This window comes from Gracilinanus agilis, chromosome 3, assembly GCF_016433145.1.
Source record: "Gracilinanus agilis isolate LMUSP501 chromosome 3, AgileGrace, whole genome shotgun sequence".
NCBI lineage: Eukaryota > Metazoa > Chordata > Mammalia > Didelphimorphia > Didelphidae > Gracilinanus > Gracilinanus agilis.
Window position 1 is genome coordinate 84857970 of NC_058132.1, and position 19631 is coordinate 84877600.

The following is a 19631-nucleotide window of genomic DNA, read 5'->3' on the forward strand; positions in this document are numbered from 1 at the left end:
TCTCAGGGGTAGATAGAGTTCAAGTGGGACTGCAAATAGCATTAGCTTATTTCTTTGACATATTTCTTTTTTTAGAAACTATAGGGCATAGTTCAGATATAAGGTATGGAATACCTTCTTCTGGGTCCCACAATTAGCCTAGGTATTTAGAAGAGCTATATGTAAGTAGTATAGCTATCCCTAAAGACTGGACTTGCAAACAGAGAATGTGGGGAAGAGGAGGTAAGTACATAGGCTAGCCAAGTATCAGTGTCCCAATAGAGTCCAGGTTACTTCCTTCTTGTAAAACAATTGTGCTTTCCTCATTGTCCTCCCTTCAGAAATAGTCCCAAGAGAGTTTTGGCATTTTTAGTTCTTGGGTGCTCTATGTGTGGTTTTGACCAGGTTGTCTGCTGCCTGGGAAACAATAGGACTGACAAGAGATTTTTCTATGGTCAGTATATCTTTTTTTTTTTTTTTAAAGCCTTACCTTGTGTCTTAGAATTGATACTAAAAATCGATTCCAAGACAGAAAAGTAGTAAGTGCTAGGCATTTGGGGTTAAGTGACTTGCTTATACTTACCTAGCTAGAAATTGTCTGAGGTCATATTTGAACCCAGGTCCTCCTGACTCCAGGGCTGGCTCTCTATTCACTGAGACACCTAGTTGCCCCTCATGGTCAGTATATCTTTGAGGAAATTCCAACCCCAAGGATATATTCTTGTTGGATCATGTATACCTCAATAGGTAGAAACCCTTTAAAAGATAGTGCTCACTCCCCTTCTCTATCCTATCACTTTGGACCTTTTTTCTCTCCCATTCTCCAACCATCCACTCCCCAGATGAGGCTAAAAAGCTAAACTGTCTAAGGAAGTTAAGGCCATTACATGAGATTGTTTCAGCCTTTTGTAATATACCACTTCCAGATGTGGTTCCTCTGCTACATCTGTGAGCCCTTCCTTTTAGCTGTGGGTTCTCTGTTGCAGCTGTCACCATACAGTCAGACCACTGTTTAGACCCTGGGATCCCTGTGAATGGTCATCGTCATGGAAATGACTTCTATGTTGGTGCTTTGGTGACCTTCAGTTGTGACTCTGGCTATACTCTAAGCGATGGTGAGCCACTGGAGTGTGAGCCCAATTTTCAGTGGAGCCGAGCCCTCCCTAGCTGTGAAGGTAAGTTGGGAGTTCGGTGGATTTTGATTATTCCTTTGTTGGGTATGGGAAGAAAAGTGTGGGGATGTCTGGACAGAGTTCATAGTGAAATGATCATTTTGGAGTTTCTAAGAATCTCAACCATCTTTTAATCCATTCAAAGCCCCCTTTCTACTGTTCCTACAGCTCTTTGTGGTGGTTTCATTCAAGGCTCCAGTGGTACCATCCTCTCACCAGGCTTTCCTGATTTCTATCCTAACAACCTGAACTGTACTTGGGTTATAGAGACATCACATGGCAAAGGTGAGCCTCAAATTCTTCTGGTGACTTCTTAGTAAGTTACCTTTCTGAAGAGTGGCCTATTTTATCACATAATAAACAGACATTCCTTTAGAGGCATTTGTACTGCTTCTTCTAGTCTTCATAGTCTCCTCTGGGTGTAATGGGGAAAACAAAGGATTATGTGAAGGAATTTTGGAAGACTTGAAAACTGCTTAAGGACTGGGTCCAACAATCAGGAGGCTTTTAGAAGGCAAGAGACCTATGATAGATTATGCCACTTTATTCCAGACTTAGTCAACAGTTGTTATTGAATCAACCAATACAATTGTATGAGTTGTCAGACCAAATGGGATAAGTTAACTTCAATGAAGGTGTCAATAACTCCCAATACTATGAACTATGTACATGAAGAGTTCTAGGATGCATTGTAACCATGTCTGATGTTACCTATTTACTCCCTACATCAGATACCTGCCACTTCCCAGTAAAGCATCTTTCCACATTTCCACTTTTACAACCTACTCTCACTAAAACTACTTTGAACCCTTATTGTGAATTTTAACTCATTTCTAATTTCCAAATCTGTATGTTTTCATTTATCTCCATTCCCAATTGTGAGTCTATGTTTCATTAGTCACTCCTTTCTCAATCTTGGAACATTTTAATTCCTTATTTCCTGATAATCCCTAATATCTGACTCCTCTATTTTGGTTCCCAAATGACTTTGTGTTTCTGGAGAAAACAATGAAATGTAACTAATTTTGTCCACCACAAATTTATAATAATTTCAGCTAGGCATTTTTTTTTTTTACTAAGTGACAGTCTTTTTTTCTTATTATTGATTTATAATTCTCATTTCCCACCAAGTTTGTTGCTAATCATTTCTGCTTTGTGTAAGGGGTAAAAAGGGTTTTAGTTGGGTATTAATATTTAAAGGTGTGGCCACCAAGGAACTGAATAAATACCAAGTCCTAAAATGATTTTAGTAATTTATTGACAAAATATGGGAGAGAGTGGAAGTAGAGAGATGAGAAGAGGGTAGAGTAACAGATCTAACTTAACTAGATTCGTATTCAAGTCATTTAACAAGGGGTTTAGTCACGAGGGCTTCTCCCAATCAAGGGCCCCTCCAGAGGCTAAGGGAGTCAGCCTTCTTCACTCACCATGTGTAGTTCTAAGGGAAAAATTTAAGAATAGTCTCACAAAGGTCTCAGGGTCTTAGGTCCAGTGCTCCTCCAGGTCCAAGCCATGAACCAGAAGAAGCTAAACTCCCTGAACTCTCTTTTAAAAGGGCTTCTTTTGCGTCACTTCCTGTGCCTTCCTCCTAGTTTATGTGTCCAATCACAACAGACACTTTTCTTAGGACTGCCCAGGAGGTAGTCAATAAAGCACACATGGGTCACAGACCTCCCAACTTGTGAGTTAAGTGGAGTTGTTTATACTTTTGATGATAAGATTTAAGAATGGGCAAGGTAGATTTAATCTCATTATCACATATGTCCCCAACCACATTCCTATTCCCTGCATTTATAATCAATGACTTAGTCATCTAATTCACCTAGAATTTTAAGGCCATCTGAATTCTCCAGCTCCCCTTCTCCATTCCTCAGAACTTTTCATTCCCTTTCTACAGATGCTTATAACTTTTTGGGCTTCAACACTATGATTCTGTTTCTTTCTCATGCTGGAAAATCCCTCAGTGCCTGGGGCCTCCTCACCCTGGAACTTTTGCTCTCCATTCCATTCTAGTACTCTTATTCATTAATTCCTCCTAAGGAAGAATCTCCATTTTGGAGAGTGGCTAAGGCCAGATAACTTTTATCCTTATCCTATCTGCACTCCTAGCTTTTCTAAATTTGATACAGTGCCCTATAATTTAATTTTTAGTTTTCTTTTGTATGGTGTTTTCTCCTATTGGAATGTAAGTTATCTGAGGGCAGGGGCTCTTCTGTTTGCTTGTATTTGTAAACATAATGCTTAGCCCATTAGCTGGTACCTTTCCTTCTTGCCTTTCCTTTCCTTCTCCTTCTTTGCCTAAAGATGGGAGGTCCTAGGTTCAAATCCAGCCTCAGACACTTCCCAGCTGTGTGACCCTGGGCAAGTCACTTGACCCTCATTGCCCACCCTTACTGCTCTTCCACCAAGGAGCCAATACACAGAATTTAAGGGTTTAAAAAAAACAAAAACAAAGGAAGTTATATCTATATTCCATATTAAAGTTAATACTTTCACTTGGGGCTTTAGTCTTATTTTCTCCTATTTCTTCTGGAATCTTGTTATAGCAGTCACTCCTTGTCTCTTAATCATATTTATTCACCTGGATCCATTATGTGCCCTTAAAAAACATGCTTAGATCTCTGTAATATTTCCTTGGAATTTTCTCTGCCATCCAGCTACCTTCTCATCTCTCTTTCTCCCCATTATTATGCTTTGTTAAAATGGCTATAATATCCCCATTTCTTTCTTTGTATTCTTATAGTCAGGTTTCTATTTCTGCCATTCTTTTAAAATTGTTCTACCATAGATCCCAAATCTTCCACCCTTGTTCACATTTCTCTCTCTCTCTCTCTCTCTCTCTCTCTCTCTCTCTCTCTCTCTCTCTCTCTCTCTCTCTCTCTCTTTCTCCCTCCTTCTGCAATATTTAATTCTCTTTCTTCCTTACCTCATTTTTGGCTAGAGCTTGAATTACTTTAGTTGAGGCATCTGCCACCGATAAGAAGAAGCAAAATATTCACCCATCAGACAGCTTCCCATGAGATAGAGGTGGTCAGAGAATGGCGATGTGACCAGAAGACTGTAGGAAATGTGACACTCATTTAAAACCTTTCACAATTTGATTCCATCTTACCATTCTAAACTAGGATTGTGAAATTGTCATTCCCTTACTTTTTTGATGTTCTAGTCATACTACTTGACATTCCTTATATATTACATTCCCTTTCCTACTTCAGGCCTTTGCATAGACCAGTGATTCCCAAAGTGGGCGCACTGCCCCCTGGTGGGTGCTGCAGCAATCTAGTGGGGCAGTGATGGCCACAGGTGCATTTATCTTTCCTATTAATTGCTATTAAAATTTAAAAAAATATTAATTTCCAGAGGGCTAAGTAATAATTTTTCTCTAAAGGGGGTGGTAGGTCAAAAAAGTTTGGGAACCACTGGCATTCCTCTCTTTCTTCCTCTTGGAATTCTTTAGAACCTTTCAAAGATCACCTCAAATTCTGCCTCAGAAATGAGGTCTTTCATAATCTCTTCAGTTGTTAGTGCAACTTCTCACCAGCACTAAGTTACTATGTATTTATGGTGGGGTAGTTATTGGATCAGCCAAATGACAGTAGATAGTTATTTTTCAATTTGACTAAAAGATCATTCCAAACATGCAAGGACTTTACCAACCCCTTGGCTATAGTCTTATCAGGAATCCTAATCCCATTTCACTGTCCACATCTCCCAGGCTTAGTGCATAGGAGAGATTGAAAATAGCAGTTTTGCACTTCTGCTTTTATAAGAGATTGCTTCTTGACATTTGGGAGCAATCAACCCACCAGACTACAAGAAAAGAGTAGCACTAACTACCTCATAGTATTTCTATGCAGCTTTTGAATGTATAATTTCATCATTTCAGAAAGGTCTCAGAGCAAATGACTGTTATTCTGTGTTCATGGATATGAAAGATGGGACAAGGAAAAATATATATCATTATTGAAGAGTAATTGATATAGTTTAGGAAACAAAAGTTCACAGGTAATGAGCTATCATGGATGGTTGACTGTCCAAAGCTAGTCTAATTCAACTAAGAATTAAAGCCTAAAGCCCTTGGATTTTAAATTGAAGGTTCATCTGCATCTGCCTGTGCAGAAGAATGTGTCTTCCCTGAATATATTGTAGCTGTAGTACTCATGGTACGGATGTAGGAACCTGAAACTACAGTAGGAAGGCAATGGACACAGCAAGTGATTATTTATTGGATTATCCATTGTATAATGGACATACATTTGTGCACACAGGAATTAACAGTCTTTAGTGCAATTAGATCTCTCTTCCCTTACAGCAAGGTTGAGTTTCATACCTGGTTGTTTTTGTTTCTCCATCTTGAATTCCTTTTTCTTCTTCCCCTGGTTCCTCCTCACAGGTGTTTACTTCACTTTCCATACCTTTCACTTGGAGAGTGGCCATGACTATCTGCTCATCACTGAGAATGGAAGCTTTACACAGCCACTGAAGCAGCTGACTGGTTCCCGGCTCCCTGCTCCAATAAGTGCTGGACTCTATGGCAACTTTACAGCCCAGATCCGCTTTGTTTCTGACTTTTCCATGTCTTATGAAGGATTCAACATCACTTTCTCAGGTAAAGGACTTGTGGATCCATGGTATTGAACACAACCTTCTAATGATTTTTTTTTTCTGCTTCCCTACGGTCTTTTTCACAACAATTTCAAGATTAGTGTTAAAAATCTACAGAGAAAACTTTATTTTACTATGTGCCTTAGGTCTTTGGGTTAGAAACAAGGAAGAACTTCCAAAAATAGATTTACTAAGAGTGAATGTGATTGTAGAATCTCATTTGGAGCCTTTAAGGATTATCTATGATCTTTTAGTCAGCATTAGCAATTGGACTTTGAAAGTTTTTCTATGTATGCCCTAGAAAACAGAAGTTCTATATTCTCTCCTAGTCATCTGATCTTCCATTTTACAACCCTGATAATAACAAATATGAGAAAATGAATCTATTGGGTTTTTAAAAAGCCTTTTTCTTTTAGCTTTCTCATCCTTGCTTGAGCAGTGGTAATAAATATATATCTCTGTAATTACATTTCTTCAGTCTTGCATGGTGGGACTGAAGGACTAGAGCTTTAGAAATTATATTCTCTTACTTCGTTTAATCTTTACCTCCCTTCTTTATCAGATGGGAAAGTTTTCTTGTTGGTTATAAGGCATCCTGAAATTGGCCTTGTTCTGCCAGGTAAAGTAGGAAAGAGACATGACAATTATACTATTCTCTACATGTTAGAGAAATTTCTATCTTAAGGGGCCTAAACCTGATTTTACTGGCCTTTTAAATCATGAACCAAGAGGAACATGCTATGATCTTAACTTGGACCACTCACTTACCTTTAATGCAGAAGATAGTTTGGTGACTACATTTGAGGTACATGTGCAAGTTGGATCTTTTACTTAATAAGGCTATTTCTTCCCACTCTCAGCCCTTCACTCCAATGAACTGTTTTAAGTTGGAATCTAAAGATATTTCTCAAGATCGGGAGATGCTATTAGGGGCTTTACCAGTCTTAAGTGTAAACAAAGAGGGCTGATGACTTGCTATTATGCAAAAGAAACTGGAAAGTTATACATCACTCAACATTCAATAATTTCCTTATAGGCCTACTACAATTCCTGAGTTTCCCTTTTAGAACTTAATTCTTTGGGCTTAAATATTTCCCTCACCCCATTCTTCTACCATATATTTCTGTTCCCCATCTCCTTTTAGTCAGTCCTTTCTATTTTCAAATTAAGTAGCTAATTGCTTCTGAGGGTAAAGAAAGAGCAACTTGAAGTCATGGGACTTGCCATGGGATGGGAAGATAGGCCAGGGGAAAAGGTGATGATTAATTTGTTGAATATATATTTCAGCAATCTCTTAATGCAAGGAGGAACTGGTGGGGGATAATCCCACATAACAGTTAATCACCAAATAAATTTTTACTTTTCCCCTTTATTCTAATTTTTTCCTCTCTCTCTCTCTCTCTCTCTCTCTCTCTCTCTCTCTCTCTCTCTCTCTCTCTCTCTCTCTCTCTCTCTTCCTTTCTCTTCTTTTTCTCTCCCTCCCCTTTCTATTTGTCTCTGTCTCTTTTCCCATTTTTTTCCCTCTGACTCCTTGGGTATAACTTTCTGTGTATCTCTGTAACCTTTCTTCTTATCTTTATCTGTATTTTTGTCTTATATATTGATATGTACTTGTCTGTGTCCTTCATTTCTTTCTCTGCCTTTCCCTCTTAGACCATCTTTCAATGCCTCTTCTTTTTTCATATCTCAATCTTTATCTCCTATTGTTCTTTGTTTTCTATTTCTCTTATTCTCTCTCTTTCATTGTTTCTCTTATGCTTTGTTGCATCTATATGTCTTTGCATCTCTTTCTGAGCATATTTTTTATCTGTCTCTTTTTTTAATTTTAGAATATGACTTGGAACCCTGTGAAGAGCCTGAGGTACCAGCATACAGCATTAGGAAGGGTTTGCAGTTTGGAGTTGGAGACGTCTTGACTTTTTCCTGCTTCCCAGGGTATCGGCTAGAGGGTGTAGCCCGCATCACATGCCTTGGGGGCAGACGTCGGGTGTGGAGTTCGGCTCTGCCAAGGTGTGTTGGTAGGTGGTCATGTGCTTTCATTTTGCTTGGCTAATATTTTCTAATAAGGACAGACAAGACAACCCTTGGTCTATTAATATCCCTTCTTCTCATGTGCCCCCAGACACCCCAACATACATATAAATTTACTCTCCTATCCTGATCATTCACTGTAGGCAGAACCCTTCACTGATCAAAGACTTTTAGAAGTGAGAGAAAAATATCTTCCTTCCTTCAGGAAGCCTGTAATTTAAGGAAACAGAAGAGGGAGGTTGATGTCAGATCTGGGTCAACATTAGATTTAGGAAAAAAGAAGGGAAAACATGCCATGATTGTACCGAAAAATTGGAAGTCTAAAGCAATTCTTTATACTGGTTGTCAAGTCTAGAAAAGCAATGAAGAGCACACTGCCTTTCAAAACAGAAAAAGAGGGTAGAAATCTTTGATTACCATTGATTGTCAGAAATCTGAATTTGAAGGGAGAAAATTTATTGATCTGGGATTATTAAACATGTGATGGTCTTTAACTAAGGAAATAAGCATTTCATAGTAAAATTGAGTATCATTGTTCTGGGGATGTTAAAGATTCAAGGCCCCCTTGAATTATTTTTTAATAAATTTTCTTTATCTTCTGTTTTTGCATCAGCTTTATTTTTTAATGTGTCCCTCCTCTTCCCCTTATTTGTCAAGCCATCCTTTGTAATAAGGATAAAAAGGAAAGAGAAATAATTCAGTTTAGCCAAAATGACTAACATTTATCATATACGATAGTTTATGCAATATTTTATGCCTTTAGTTCTGTACCTCTAACATTGGCACATTTTTTTCAATTCTTTACCAGGGTCAAGATCAGTCATTATAATTTCACAGCATTCAGTTTTAGGTTTCTTTTCTTTTTATTTATGTTATTAGAGTAATTGTGTCTATTGTTTATCTAATTCAGTTTACTTCACTCTGCATTAATGCATATGTCTTTCAGTGATTCTCTAAATTCATTATATTTGTCATTTCTTAACAGTGTAGTAATATTCAATTAAATTCATGTCCCCACAATTTGTTTGGCCATTCTAAATGAGGCTTTGTAGTCCCTTTGGAGTCAGAGTCCACTCTTTATTCCTACTTTTCCAGTTGCTATGAGGACATCTAAGAGTAGCTTGGAAATCCTTCATGCTTATAGTCTATGAAGTTAGAAGTTCTGTCCTGTCTTGGAGATGCTTTGATCTGGATTTGAAGTCAGAAGACTAGATTCAAATTCCTTTCTTGCTACTTACTACTTGCTTTGCTTAAATCAGTCATTTAAGCTCTTTTGATCTCATTTCCTCATCTAAAATAAGAGTATTTTGAACTAAATAGTCTCCAAGGTCCCTTTCAGCTCTAAAGCTACAATCCTATGATCCTTATCATTGGGGCTTTGCTTGGAAGAGATGGCACAAATCCATTTCTGAGGATTTGAAGTTGGAAGGGACTTTCAAGATCATCTTATATGGATCCCTTACCTTGTGAATCGAGGCAAATCCTTTCCTTTCCCAACAGTGAAGGTGGAGAGTTATTTTAACTTCAGGACAGCACTATAGGACCAGAATATGAAAGTGATAATGAAATTCATATTTTATATTGATTTAATTCAGCTTAATTATAGTTTCATTCAATTCAATAAATAGTTATTAGGTGCCTACTTTGTGCATCATGGAAGTTAAAAATTAAAATGATGAAGCTCCTACAATTTATAATGTAATATACAAAGTTTTCAAAATTCACCACAGTCCTATTAACTAAGTGATTTAGGTATTATTATCTCCATTTTACAAACAAGGAAACTGAAGTGATAGACAATGAACATTTCAGTAAGTTTTGAAGCTGAAATTTGAACCCAAATCTTCTGATTTCCAGGATAATGTTCTTTCCATCATACTCTACTGTTTTCCATTAGTGAGCTAGCAGCTTCTAGGACAGTCCTTTGCCAACACTGAGATGGATCCTTAACTGTCCTCAAGAAGGAATAACTGCCTTCTTGAGAGCCATCCATTATAGACCGTGGGGCCCAAGTATCCAGGAATCACACCTCCATTATTTCTCCTGAGTAAAATTTACACAGGGCCTTCTTTCCCCTTCTCCCCAGTTTAGTTTGCAAACTAAGAAGGAAGAAGATTTGGTCTTGCTTCCTCTTATTCCTAGCAGGACAAATCCAAGTGGAATCTAGTAGATATTTAATAAAAGTTTTTTGATAATGATTTATGGTAAAATCCCTTATTTCTTAGCCTCAAGTCTATGGGTCCCTGATAGAAACCTTTCCTCTCAGGAGGTGGGAGAACTTGGGAGTTGAGTTGGGTAGGCAAAAACTTGAATGGAGCAGTTAATAGGTTTGTTATTATATATATATATATATATATAATTTCAAATTTCTCACAACTTCCCTATGTGTTATGTTGGATCATAGATTTGGAATGGACCTTAGAAGTCATCTAGTTTAACCTCTTCATTTTATGGTGAGGAAATTAAGGCCAAGAATAGATATCTTGATCATGATCACACAGGTAACAGTTGATAGAGCAAGAATTTAAAGTCAGTTTTTCAACTTCAAATCCAGTGCTCTTTCCACTGTACTTCATTGCATCTTCATTTGCAGTCTCAGAATTATGTAATCAATTAGTAAATATTTGTTAAGAACTTATTTTATGGTAGACACTAAATAATAACATGTCTCAAAGAGCTTTCATTCTGTGGAGGGAGAAACATTCATATAGATTTAGAAGTGGAGTGGGCCTCTGAGACCACTGATATCAACACTCTTGTTTTAGAGGTAAAGAAATTTAAGATCTCGAGACTTTATGTGACTTGCCAAAGGTCAGGTAGGCAATGTCATAAGGACAGATAGTTTCAGGATTGGTATGGAATTCAGCTCTCCTGACTCAAAATATATTGATTTTTTTCACTGTAGCAAAATGATTCTCTCTCTAAAGTTTATACCATATAAATATAAGATAATTTGTCAAAATGTGACAGAGAAGGCAAGAGTAGCTGGGAGAATCAAGAACAAGTTCATGTGGAATGTTGCATTTGAGCTGGGCTTTTGAGGAAACTATGAGTACTAAGCAATGGTAATGAACAAAGGGCATATACAAGGCATAGGGAAAAACATGTGCCAAGTCATGGAGATGGTAGGGAAAGTTTAATATGTGGAGAATAACAAGACAGCCAGATTAGCTGAATTTAAGAATGCTTAAAGAGGAATAATGTTTAATAAGGGTAAGATGTTCTGATTCTTTTAAGACCTCTCTTATACAATATAGAATAAATATTTAGAACTAGTCATAGAGTTCCCATTTTGTTAGCTCCTCTGGAGAGACTACTGGTGAACTCTTAGAATTTTAGGGTTACTATATTGGCATTAACTAAACCATCCCATTTTTACACACAGTATTGGCATCTGTACTCAAGGCTGTACAAGAATAGCCCTGTATTCATTACCATGATCCAGCAAATGCATTATTCTCCTTGGCTTGCACTGAGGGACTTTTTGGTCAAGAGTGATATGTCAACACTTACAGGTTGTGGACATGCCCCTACATCTTAACTTCTCTGAATAACTAAGATAATTTAAAAAATTTATCTACGCTCTTCTGGAATTGTCATTTTTGGCTTGTATAATTTCTTGGTTTATCCAATTCTGCATGTTTGCTTTATACTGTTTTAAGATAATTTTGCAAATGTTAATTTGCAAATACTCATCTCAAAACTAGAAGAGATCTCAGAGCTCCATCCTATATATGAATAGGAATCCCTTCTTGAATATTAGTGATTTATATATATGTTCTCTCCCCATTGGACCTCTGGAGAGGGTAATGATGTCTCATCTTTGGATTCCTGATGTCCAGAGCAGGGCTTTTCACATAGTATTATTTATGTGAAATTCAAATTAATATTAATATTAAGCCTTATAAGACTGGCCGCTTTTATGGATGGTTAAGCAGTATTTCCATTGCCTAAGTTAATAAAATGTTTTTACAATAACATAAACTCTCAGAGCTGAACAGTATCTGTTAGATAATTCAGCTCAGCCTCCCAATTCTATAGATGAGGAGATAAACTCTGAGAGGTAAAATGAGTACATTGCCTAGTTAGGTAAGGTATTAACCTAGTTGAGGGAATAATGTGTTAACCCATAAATTAGCCCAGAATACCTAGTTTGTGATAGAGAAATCATAGGAGCACAAGAAAGGGAGACAGTTATGACTTCCTTATATTTTTCCTGAAATAATCTATTTTAAGCTTCAGAGACTCCACATCTTCAAATTTGCTATTCATAATGTGTTCAGCAAGACTGTGTTCCCAATTTACATACCTTTCATGATTTTATGGACTTTGCTTTTAGCCTTTCTAAATTGAAGAGGATATACATATATATTCTCATCTGAGTTTCCCTTCTTCATTTTGGTCATTCATTTTACTGTGAAAATCTATAAACCAATCTGTAGACTAACCCACTTACTAATTAAAAAAATTGAGTTCCATAAAACAAAGTTATTGGGCAGGGTTTGAGAGAGTAATGGAGAAAGACTAACCAACAATGTGCAAATATATTTGGGTATTATGATGCTTTGAATTCTATATTTCCCTGTCAAAGCAGGGGATTACTCATCTCTGATTACTATGTCTATTTCTAGCTGAATGTGGGTCATCTGTCACTGGGACTCAAGGTATCCTGTTGTCCCCCAACTTTCCTGTGAACTACAATAACAATCATGAGTGTATCTACTCCATCCAGACCCAGCCAGGAAAAGGGATTCAGCTTAAAGCTAAGACATTTGACCTCTATGAAGGAGACATTCTCAAGGTAAAGCTTAGAGAATATATATATGAATTAATTGAACTCTTAGTTGTTTGTGTTCTTTGTGGATTATCTGCAATCTTTTCTCTTTTCCTCTGGGATTAGTAGAATATAAACTCCTTGATGTCAAGGATACCCTTTAATTTTTTTTCCCTTTTCTCCTTGAGTACTGACATAGCAACACATTATGATTGTTGTGTCGAATTGAGTTGTAGAAAGTTCACAGTAGAATTTAGCTTACAGAAGAAGTAGGGCATGAGAATCTGATGGTTTTTTTGTGTGTGAATATACAGTTATGCGTGTACAATAAAATTTGTGGCTCTCTCAAACATCCCACAAAAACTAGGGCTCTTAACTCATCCTGTGTCATGGACTCCTTTGGAAGACTGGAAAAGCCTATGGACTTCATCTCAGAATCATGTATTTAAATGTGTAAAATAAAATACATAGACAAAATAGCAAAAGAAATTAGTTCTATTGAAATGCATTTGTTGAAATATTTCTAAAAGTTAATGATTCCCCAATCTAGAACCTCTGCCCTAGAAAAATGGAGGAATCTCAGCCTACTTTCCCAGTGATTCAACCTAAGCTTAATATGCATAAGTTGCCACCATAGGGAGCAGGTAGTTGACTCAGTAGATTGAGAGCCAGGTCTAGAGATGGGAGATCCTGGATTCCCATAGAATAGATGGGAAATGGCTGATAGCAGTCAATTCCAGCATGAGTGAACTATTGAAAGGTGATTCTGGGTATCAATGAAGTTCTTCTAGTCAATTCTAGTAAATTCCAATGAAGGCTAATGGATTTAGAGTTGGAAAGCACCTGAGAGATCATTTAGTCAAGCCCATTATTTTAAAGATTAGGAAAAAGACCCAGACATAGAGTGACAGGTACAAGGTTTTACTGATCTTGAATTCAAACACAAGTAAATAATGTGCTTGTGTTCTAGCTGGTTGTCCATTGAATTCTGTGGGAAAAGAATGATTAGTAGAAATCCTGTAAATGTATTTCACAAAAGAGAAAACTTCTGTGTCCTTGATTCTTTATTCACTTCAATTTTCTTGCTTATGGAGAAATATGGCAGTTTATGCAATCATCATATCACTTAATTGTTCCAGGATTGCAGTTAAATTCAACAGAGCTTCATCAGGTATCTAGAGTATGCAGTGTAGAAATGTCCTGACCCTCATGGAGTTTAGTAGGAAAATAATTCAAACTTAGAAGAATATAATACATGACATTGAATAATGTTAAATTCATTAGTGAAAAAAGAGCCTTTTGGATTATTGATGGAGTTTTCAGAGAAGGCTTCACGGAAGAAGTAGTTCTGAACCTTGGTTCTTTGGTCTTCTGATGATTATAGTCCTGCTACTTCATCTTCTTATAATGGAGAATCTCCTATTGTCTTAGCATTTTAACAGGAAGGGTTACCTTTTTTTTCCTTTCTTTCTTTCTTTTTTTTTTTTTAAAACCCTTACCTTCCATCTTGGAATCAATACTATATATTGGTTCCAAGGCAGAAGAGTGGTAAGGGCTAGGCATTGGGGTTAAGTAACTTGCTCAGGGTCACACAGCTGGGAAATGTCTGAGGCCAGATTTAAACCTAGGACCTCCCATCTCTAGGCTTGACTCTCGATCCACTGAGCTACCTAGCTGCTCCTAGGAAGGGTTACCTTTGAATAAGATATGTAGACATACAGGTAGATAGTCCAACTCTTAGCTTATTTGAATTTAACAATGACTAACTTTAATCTTCTGACCTTGGAAAATGACCTTGAACATTGTTCACATTAAATGGGAGGATAAGAGCCCTAGAAATGAGAGTGCTCCCCACACTTACTTGTCATTACTTCAGTTCTAGCCTTCTTTCTTTATCTTTAACTGGACTGTTTTTAAGTCGCCTAATTGGTATTCTTTCTAGTCTGTCTGCTTTCCTACCCATCCTTTATACATATTCCCCAAATAATATTCCTATTGTCCAGATGTCAAACCTTGTCCACCATATCAACCCTTCTTTCCCAAACTTTAGTGTCTCCCTATTGCCCCTGGGATTAAATATTATCTCTCATATCTTGACCTTTAAAACCTTCCAAAGTGTGGTACCAGCCTGCATTTTCTCATTTCCTTTCCAATTCTTTACCAAAAAGATAGATGTATGACTTCATCCTTTGCCCTAGATCCAAGATTGTCCTTTGCAATCTGAGTTCGATCAAAATTAGTGTTCTTTTTATTTATATTATTGCTGTCAATGTTTAAATTATTTTCTAGATTCTCTGTCTTCATTCTGCATTGTTTCATTCAGAGTTAGCTATTTTCTTATTACTTCTCCATATGTTTGTTTATTATGGCCCATTCAAACAGACATAAGATATTATTACTCTGTGAGAGATAGTATAGCTAGGACAGTGATGGTGAACCTCTAAGAGGTGGTGTGCTGGCCACACCTAGACCACACCCCTCAGACCAAGTGCCATGCCCCTCCCTCCCACTGAGTGCCAGGTGCACCCTGTACCCTCTTTACCCCACACAGGGGAGGGAGAAAGCACTCCCATTAGGCTTCTAGGCAGAGGGGCAGGTGAAGTGAGGAATGTCCAGTGTAGAGAGGGGGAGGGAGTGTCCCAAGCCCTCTGCTCCCCTTCAGCTCTGCTGCCTGTGAGCTGCCCACTTTACTCCCTCTGCACTCCCATTGGGCTGTAGGGCAGAGGGGTGGGGGATGTGAAGAAATCTCATCAGGCACAGTGGAGTGGGGGAGGGGAGCAGCTCCAACCAAGTCCCTCTGCCTTTTTAGTAACAAACTCTGGAGGAAGGGTGGCTGAGTGCCCACAGAGAGCATTCTGTGTGCCATCTTTGGCACCTGTGCCATAGGTTCACCATCACTTAACTAGGGGATACTTTGTACTAGTTCATTTGCAAATTTGATAAGCATGCCATCAGCACTTCCCTCCAGATCCTTGATAATGATGTTACATAAGATCTGGAATATTCTACAGAGTACTCTTTCCAAATGGACATTGAAGCATCAATGACTATGACTATTTACTATTAGGGGGGGAGGTATAATTTTTCAGACACTTCTGAATTTATCTAACTTTGCTATCTAGCTTGCATATCTTCATTTTGTACATGAATATATGAGAGACTATTCAGACATTGTTTATAATTTGGGTTAACTATTGTCTATAATCATCTCCAAAGAGGTATGCATACATGCCAAAGAGTTTGCATAACAATCCATGGGGATGATAGGGAAAAAGAAATTTTCTATTCATATTCATTTTTACCTAAAAAAGAATATGAACATATTAATATTTAAAACACATTGAATTTGGCACCCTTATTTGGGTCATATATCAAATACTATTAAAAGTAAACATTGTGTCCTGAGGGAAAGTAAAAATTTTCCAAAGTAAAGTGGTTATTACTAGCACCTTCACTTGCTTATTCATGTTTAGTGTATCATAACATAATCCAATCTATCTGGGTCTTGTTAAGTGTAATTATGGATTATCTAATTAACTAAACCAACCATCATAAAGTAGATAACTATCCAAAAAGATTGCTCCAAGAAGACTGGATTGAAGATAGAATTTGTACTTCTTTTCCTAGTGTGAGTTCTTTGTCAGTTACATTTCAACTTAAAAAATCTGATGAGCTAATCAGACTTGACAAAACAGTTTAAAAATTTGAAATTATCAAGATTAAAATATATTTTATGTGCAGTATTACTAATAATGCACCTTGCCCATAGTTTATATTTTTCCTCAATATATTCATTATAATTTCAAGTCACTATAATTAGCAAAGCATTTAAAAACTAGACTTTTGTTGACGATGTATTGCCTGTAAAAACTTATATCTATATGCTTTTTAAAAAGCTTGGAAGCAGAAGTTTCTTTCTAATCAGTTTAAAAATTTTCCAAAAAAAAAAAAAGAGTTTCAATGACTTTCAAACCTATTTGTTGAAAACGTGAAAAAATACATAGCATCTTCTATTTAGTGTGTAAAAACAATTGATATCAGCAAAGTTCCAGTTTATTAGCTGAATTTCAACAAATCAACAAAACATTTGAAAAATCATTGTGGGGATAAGAAAACTAGAATCATGATTTAGTGAGCTTAACCAGCAATATATTTCTTCCATCTGGATCTAGGGACATTTGTGAGTTATATTTTTCATAATGATAATCATTATGATTTTTAACTGAAATAAATGGAACTTAAAATCAGATCTATAAATCCCTATGCCACAAAATGTAAAACCAAGATTTTTTAAAATAGTGAAGTATATTTAGCTATATTATTCTCACCTAAAATACTGATAGTAATGAGAAAAAATTTTATATATTCTAAATAAATAAATATATCTTAAATTTTTTAGGTTATTATTAACATCTTTTAAAATGTCTATTTTTGGTCTATTTTATGTATATATTTATTTGTATAATACACATTAGTACATATATACATATATAAATTAATATATGGATATTTAGGATACATTCTGATTTTTTTAACTTATCATAGTACATAATCAACTCCACTGCCTCCCTTTCATCACCAAGATAAAATATAGTATCCTTTGGTGTTCAGAGCCTTTCATCATGTGATCCCCTTATTCTTTGCCTGTCTCCTTACACGTTCTACTTCACCCTGCTGTTATGTATTCTGAGATCTAGTAAAGCTGGATTCATTGTTGTTCTATAATACAAGCAAATCCATCTTCCAACTCCATATATTTTTCCCTCACTGTCTTTCATTCCTGTAATTCTCTCCCTCTTCATCTGTCTCCTGACTTCCTTCCAGTTTCAAATAAAATTCCACCATCTGTTATATTTCACAATCCCTATTAATGATAGGCTTTTCCTTCCATTGATTATCTTCAGTTTATTCTATGTATATATCTTCTTTGTACATAGTTGTTTGCATGTTCTCTCCCCTCATTAGACTGTGAACTCCTTAAGAGAAAATTTTTGTTTGTTTTTGGCCTTTCTTTGTATCCTAGTACTTAGCCCAATGCTTGGTACAAAGGAGACTTTTAATAAATGCTTTTTGACTGATTGGCTGACTGATTGACTCATCATGATTACATCAATTATAATGTGATTATCATGCTTTTTGTTCATTTTATCTTGCTTTCTTCACTCCCTCATTTGATATGTCTTTTTTTTTCTCTTATAAATATAGCTTCATTGGCTACCATGGCATTTAAGAAAAAGTATAAACTCGTCTTATTTGTCATTTAAAGCCCATTACTATGGATCTAACCTTATCTTTGCAGGGTGATTCTACATAGTTCTCCATCATATACTCTATGGTGCACGAACCAACCAGCATTATATGCTATTCTCTATACATAACATTCTATTTTCCATCTTTCTGCCTTTTACATAGGCCATCCATTATGCCTGGAATATGCTTCCAACTCAGCTCTTTCTTTGGAATCTCTAGACCTTCAAGATTCAAATTGTCATCTCCTTCAAAATGTTTCTCCTGATTCCTTTTAATATTACCTCCTGACTATATCACTGTATAGTTATTTGAAAATAACCAATATATACCATGATATAAGTATCTTCAGAGCCAGGGAAGACCTGGATTTGAGTCCTGTCTATGACACATGCTAGTTATTATGGACCCCTGAGCAAATCTCCAAGACTAAAAGGTATAGAAGATGTGTTGATTTTCTACTTTAAAGGGAATTTCTTCATTTGTGATTTCTCTGTGTCTATGAACTCTCAGGTATGATCCCTTTCCTTGTCATTATATCCCATATTAATTATATGTGAATATGTTACATCTTTAAGTCAAATGTAAGTTCTCTGAATGTAGGAAATGTCTCATTTTTTAATTTACTAAGTCTTTATTGATCAGTTGATTAATTTATTTATGTTTGGTTCTAATGAAGTGAGATTATCTCTTTTTGATCACCTCTTTAATTTCTGGATTTTCACAAACCATCTTCTATAATACATTCTAGAATTTTGTTAGGAGTTAAAGCCAAATCCACTGACATATAGTGATTAATGCTTTTTATGTCTTTTATTCATTGAGCTACATTCATTTGATAAAATATCCATGTCTCCCTTTAAATAGTAACAGTGAAAAACAGTTAAGTAAAACTAATTAGCATCAAGAATTATCTGACATATATTGCTCCATCCATATAGTGCCCATCTCCCTCTTAAGAACAGAAGAATCTTGTCTGTCATCTTTCTTTCTGGATCAGGATTCTTAATATGCATAATGTAAATTCAGTTGTCTTTTCATATTCTTTAACATTTTATATGATTGTAATCATTGCCTGTATTGTTCTTTTGATTGAAAGTGAGTAAATGAAGGTTTGCAATCAGGAAGATGTGGGTTCATATTTGGCCTCCCACACTTCCTAGCCCTAAACTCTGGAAAAGTCACTTAACACCAATCATCTACCCCTTGTGCTACTTTTCTGACTCAGGATTGTTACTAAGACAGAAGGTAAGAGTTTAAAAAAAAAGGTGACTAAATGATGCTAGATCCCTTTCCAAATCGGATTCTGTGGTCTGTGGTTTTGTAGCACAAGCAGATCTATGCATATAAAAGATATGTCTGAAGTACATGAAAGGAGAAAGGACATATGTGCGTAATACAGTCACATCTACACATACTTACACATAGACCTCTCTAGATATTAGTTATATTTATCATTCAGGACCAACATCATTATTTATCTCCCTGATGAAATGAAGTAAAAAGCAAGCCAATCTAGAAAATTGGCCTTTAATCATGGTAATAAAGAATACTTAAGAAATAGTCAAAATCCAGCAAGCATCTAGACCAGGTTGGGATAGATTACATACCTCTCCTGAGTTTTATTGGGTTGATATTAAGTCCCAAAATAGTAACTTTGTTATTCTAAAAAATTTACTCTTATCCAGAGAAGCAAAAATGGATAGAAAAATATTGAGTAAGAAGACCATAAAAAATAGAGTTTCTGATGGTTCTTCATGTGATGATTGCTCTGCGAATAGAGTAAAAAAAACCAAAAAAACCTTTCCAGACCTCCAGCTCTG

General features: G+C 36.3%; 1 protein-coding gene across 1 annotated transcript in view; it reads left to right on the forward strand.

The window, feature by feature from the left end:
- CSMD2 (CUB and Sushi multiple domains 2) overlaps positions 1–19631 on the forward strand; it is a 1000214-nt gene that overhangs the window by 694310 nt on the left and 286273 nt on the right. Inside the window, exons 18-22 of the mRNA XM_044668787.1 lie at positions 966–1154; positions 1320–1436; positions 5545–5760; positions 7586–7774; positions 12419–12588. Of these exons, the coding sequence (XP_044524722.1) occupies positions 966–1154; positions 1320–1436; positions 5545–5760; positions 7586–7774; positions 12419–12588 (881 nt within the window). The remainder of the gene's footprint in view (positions 1–965; positions 1155–1319; positions 1437–5544; positions 5761–7585; positions 7775–12418; positions 12589–19631) is intronic.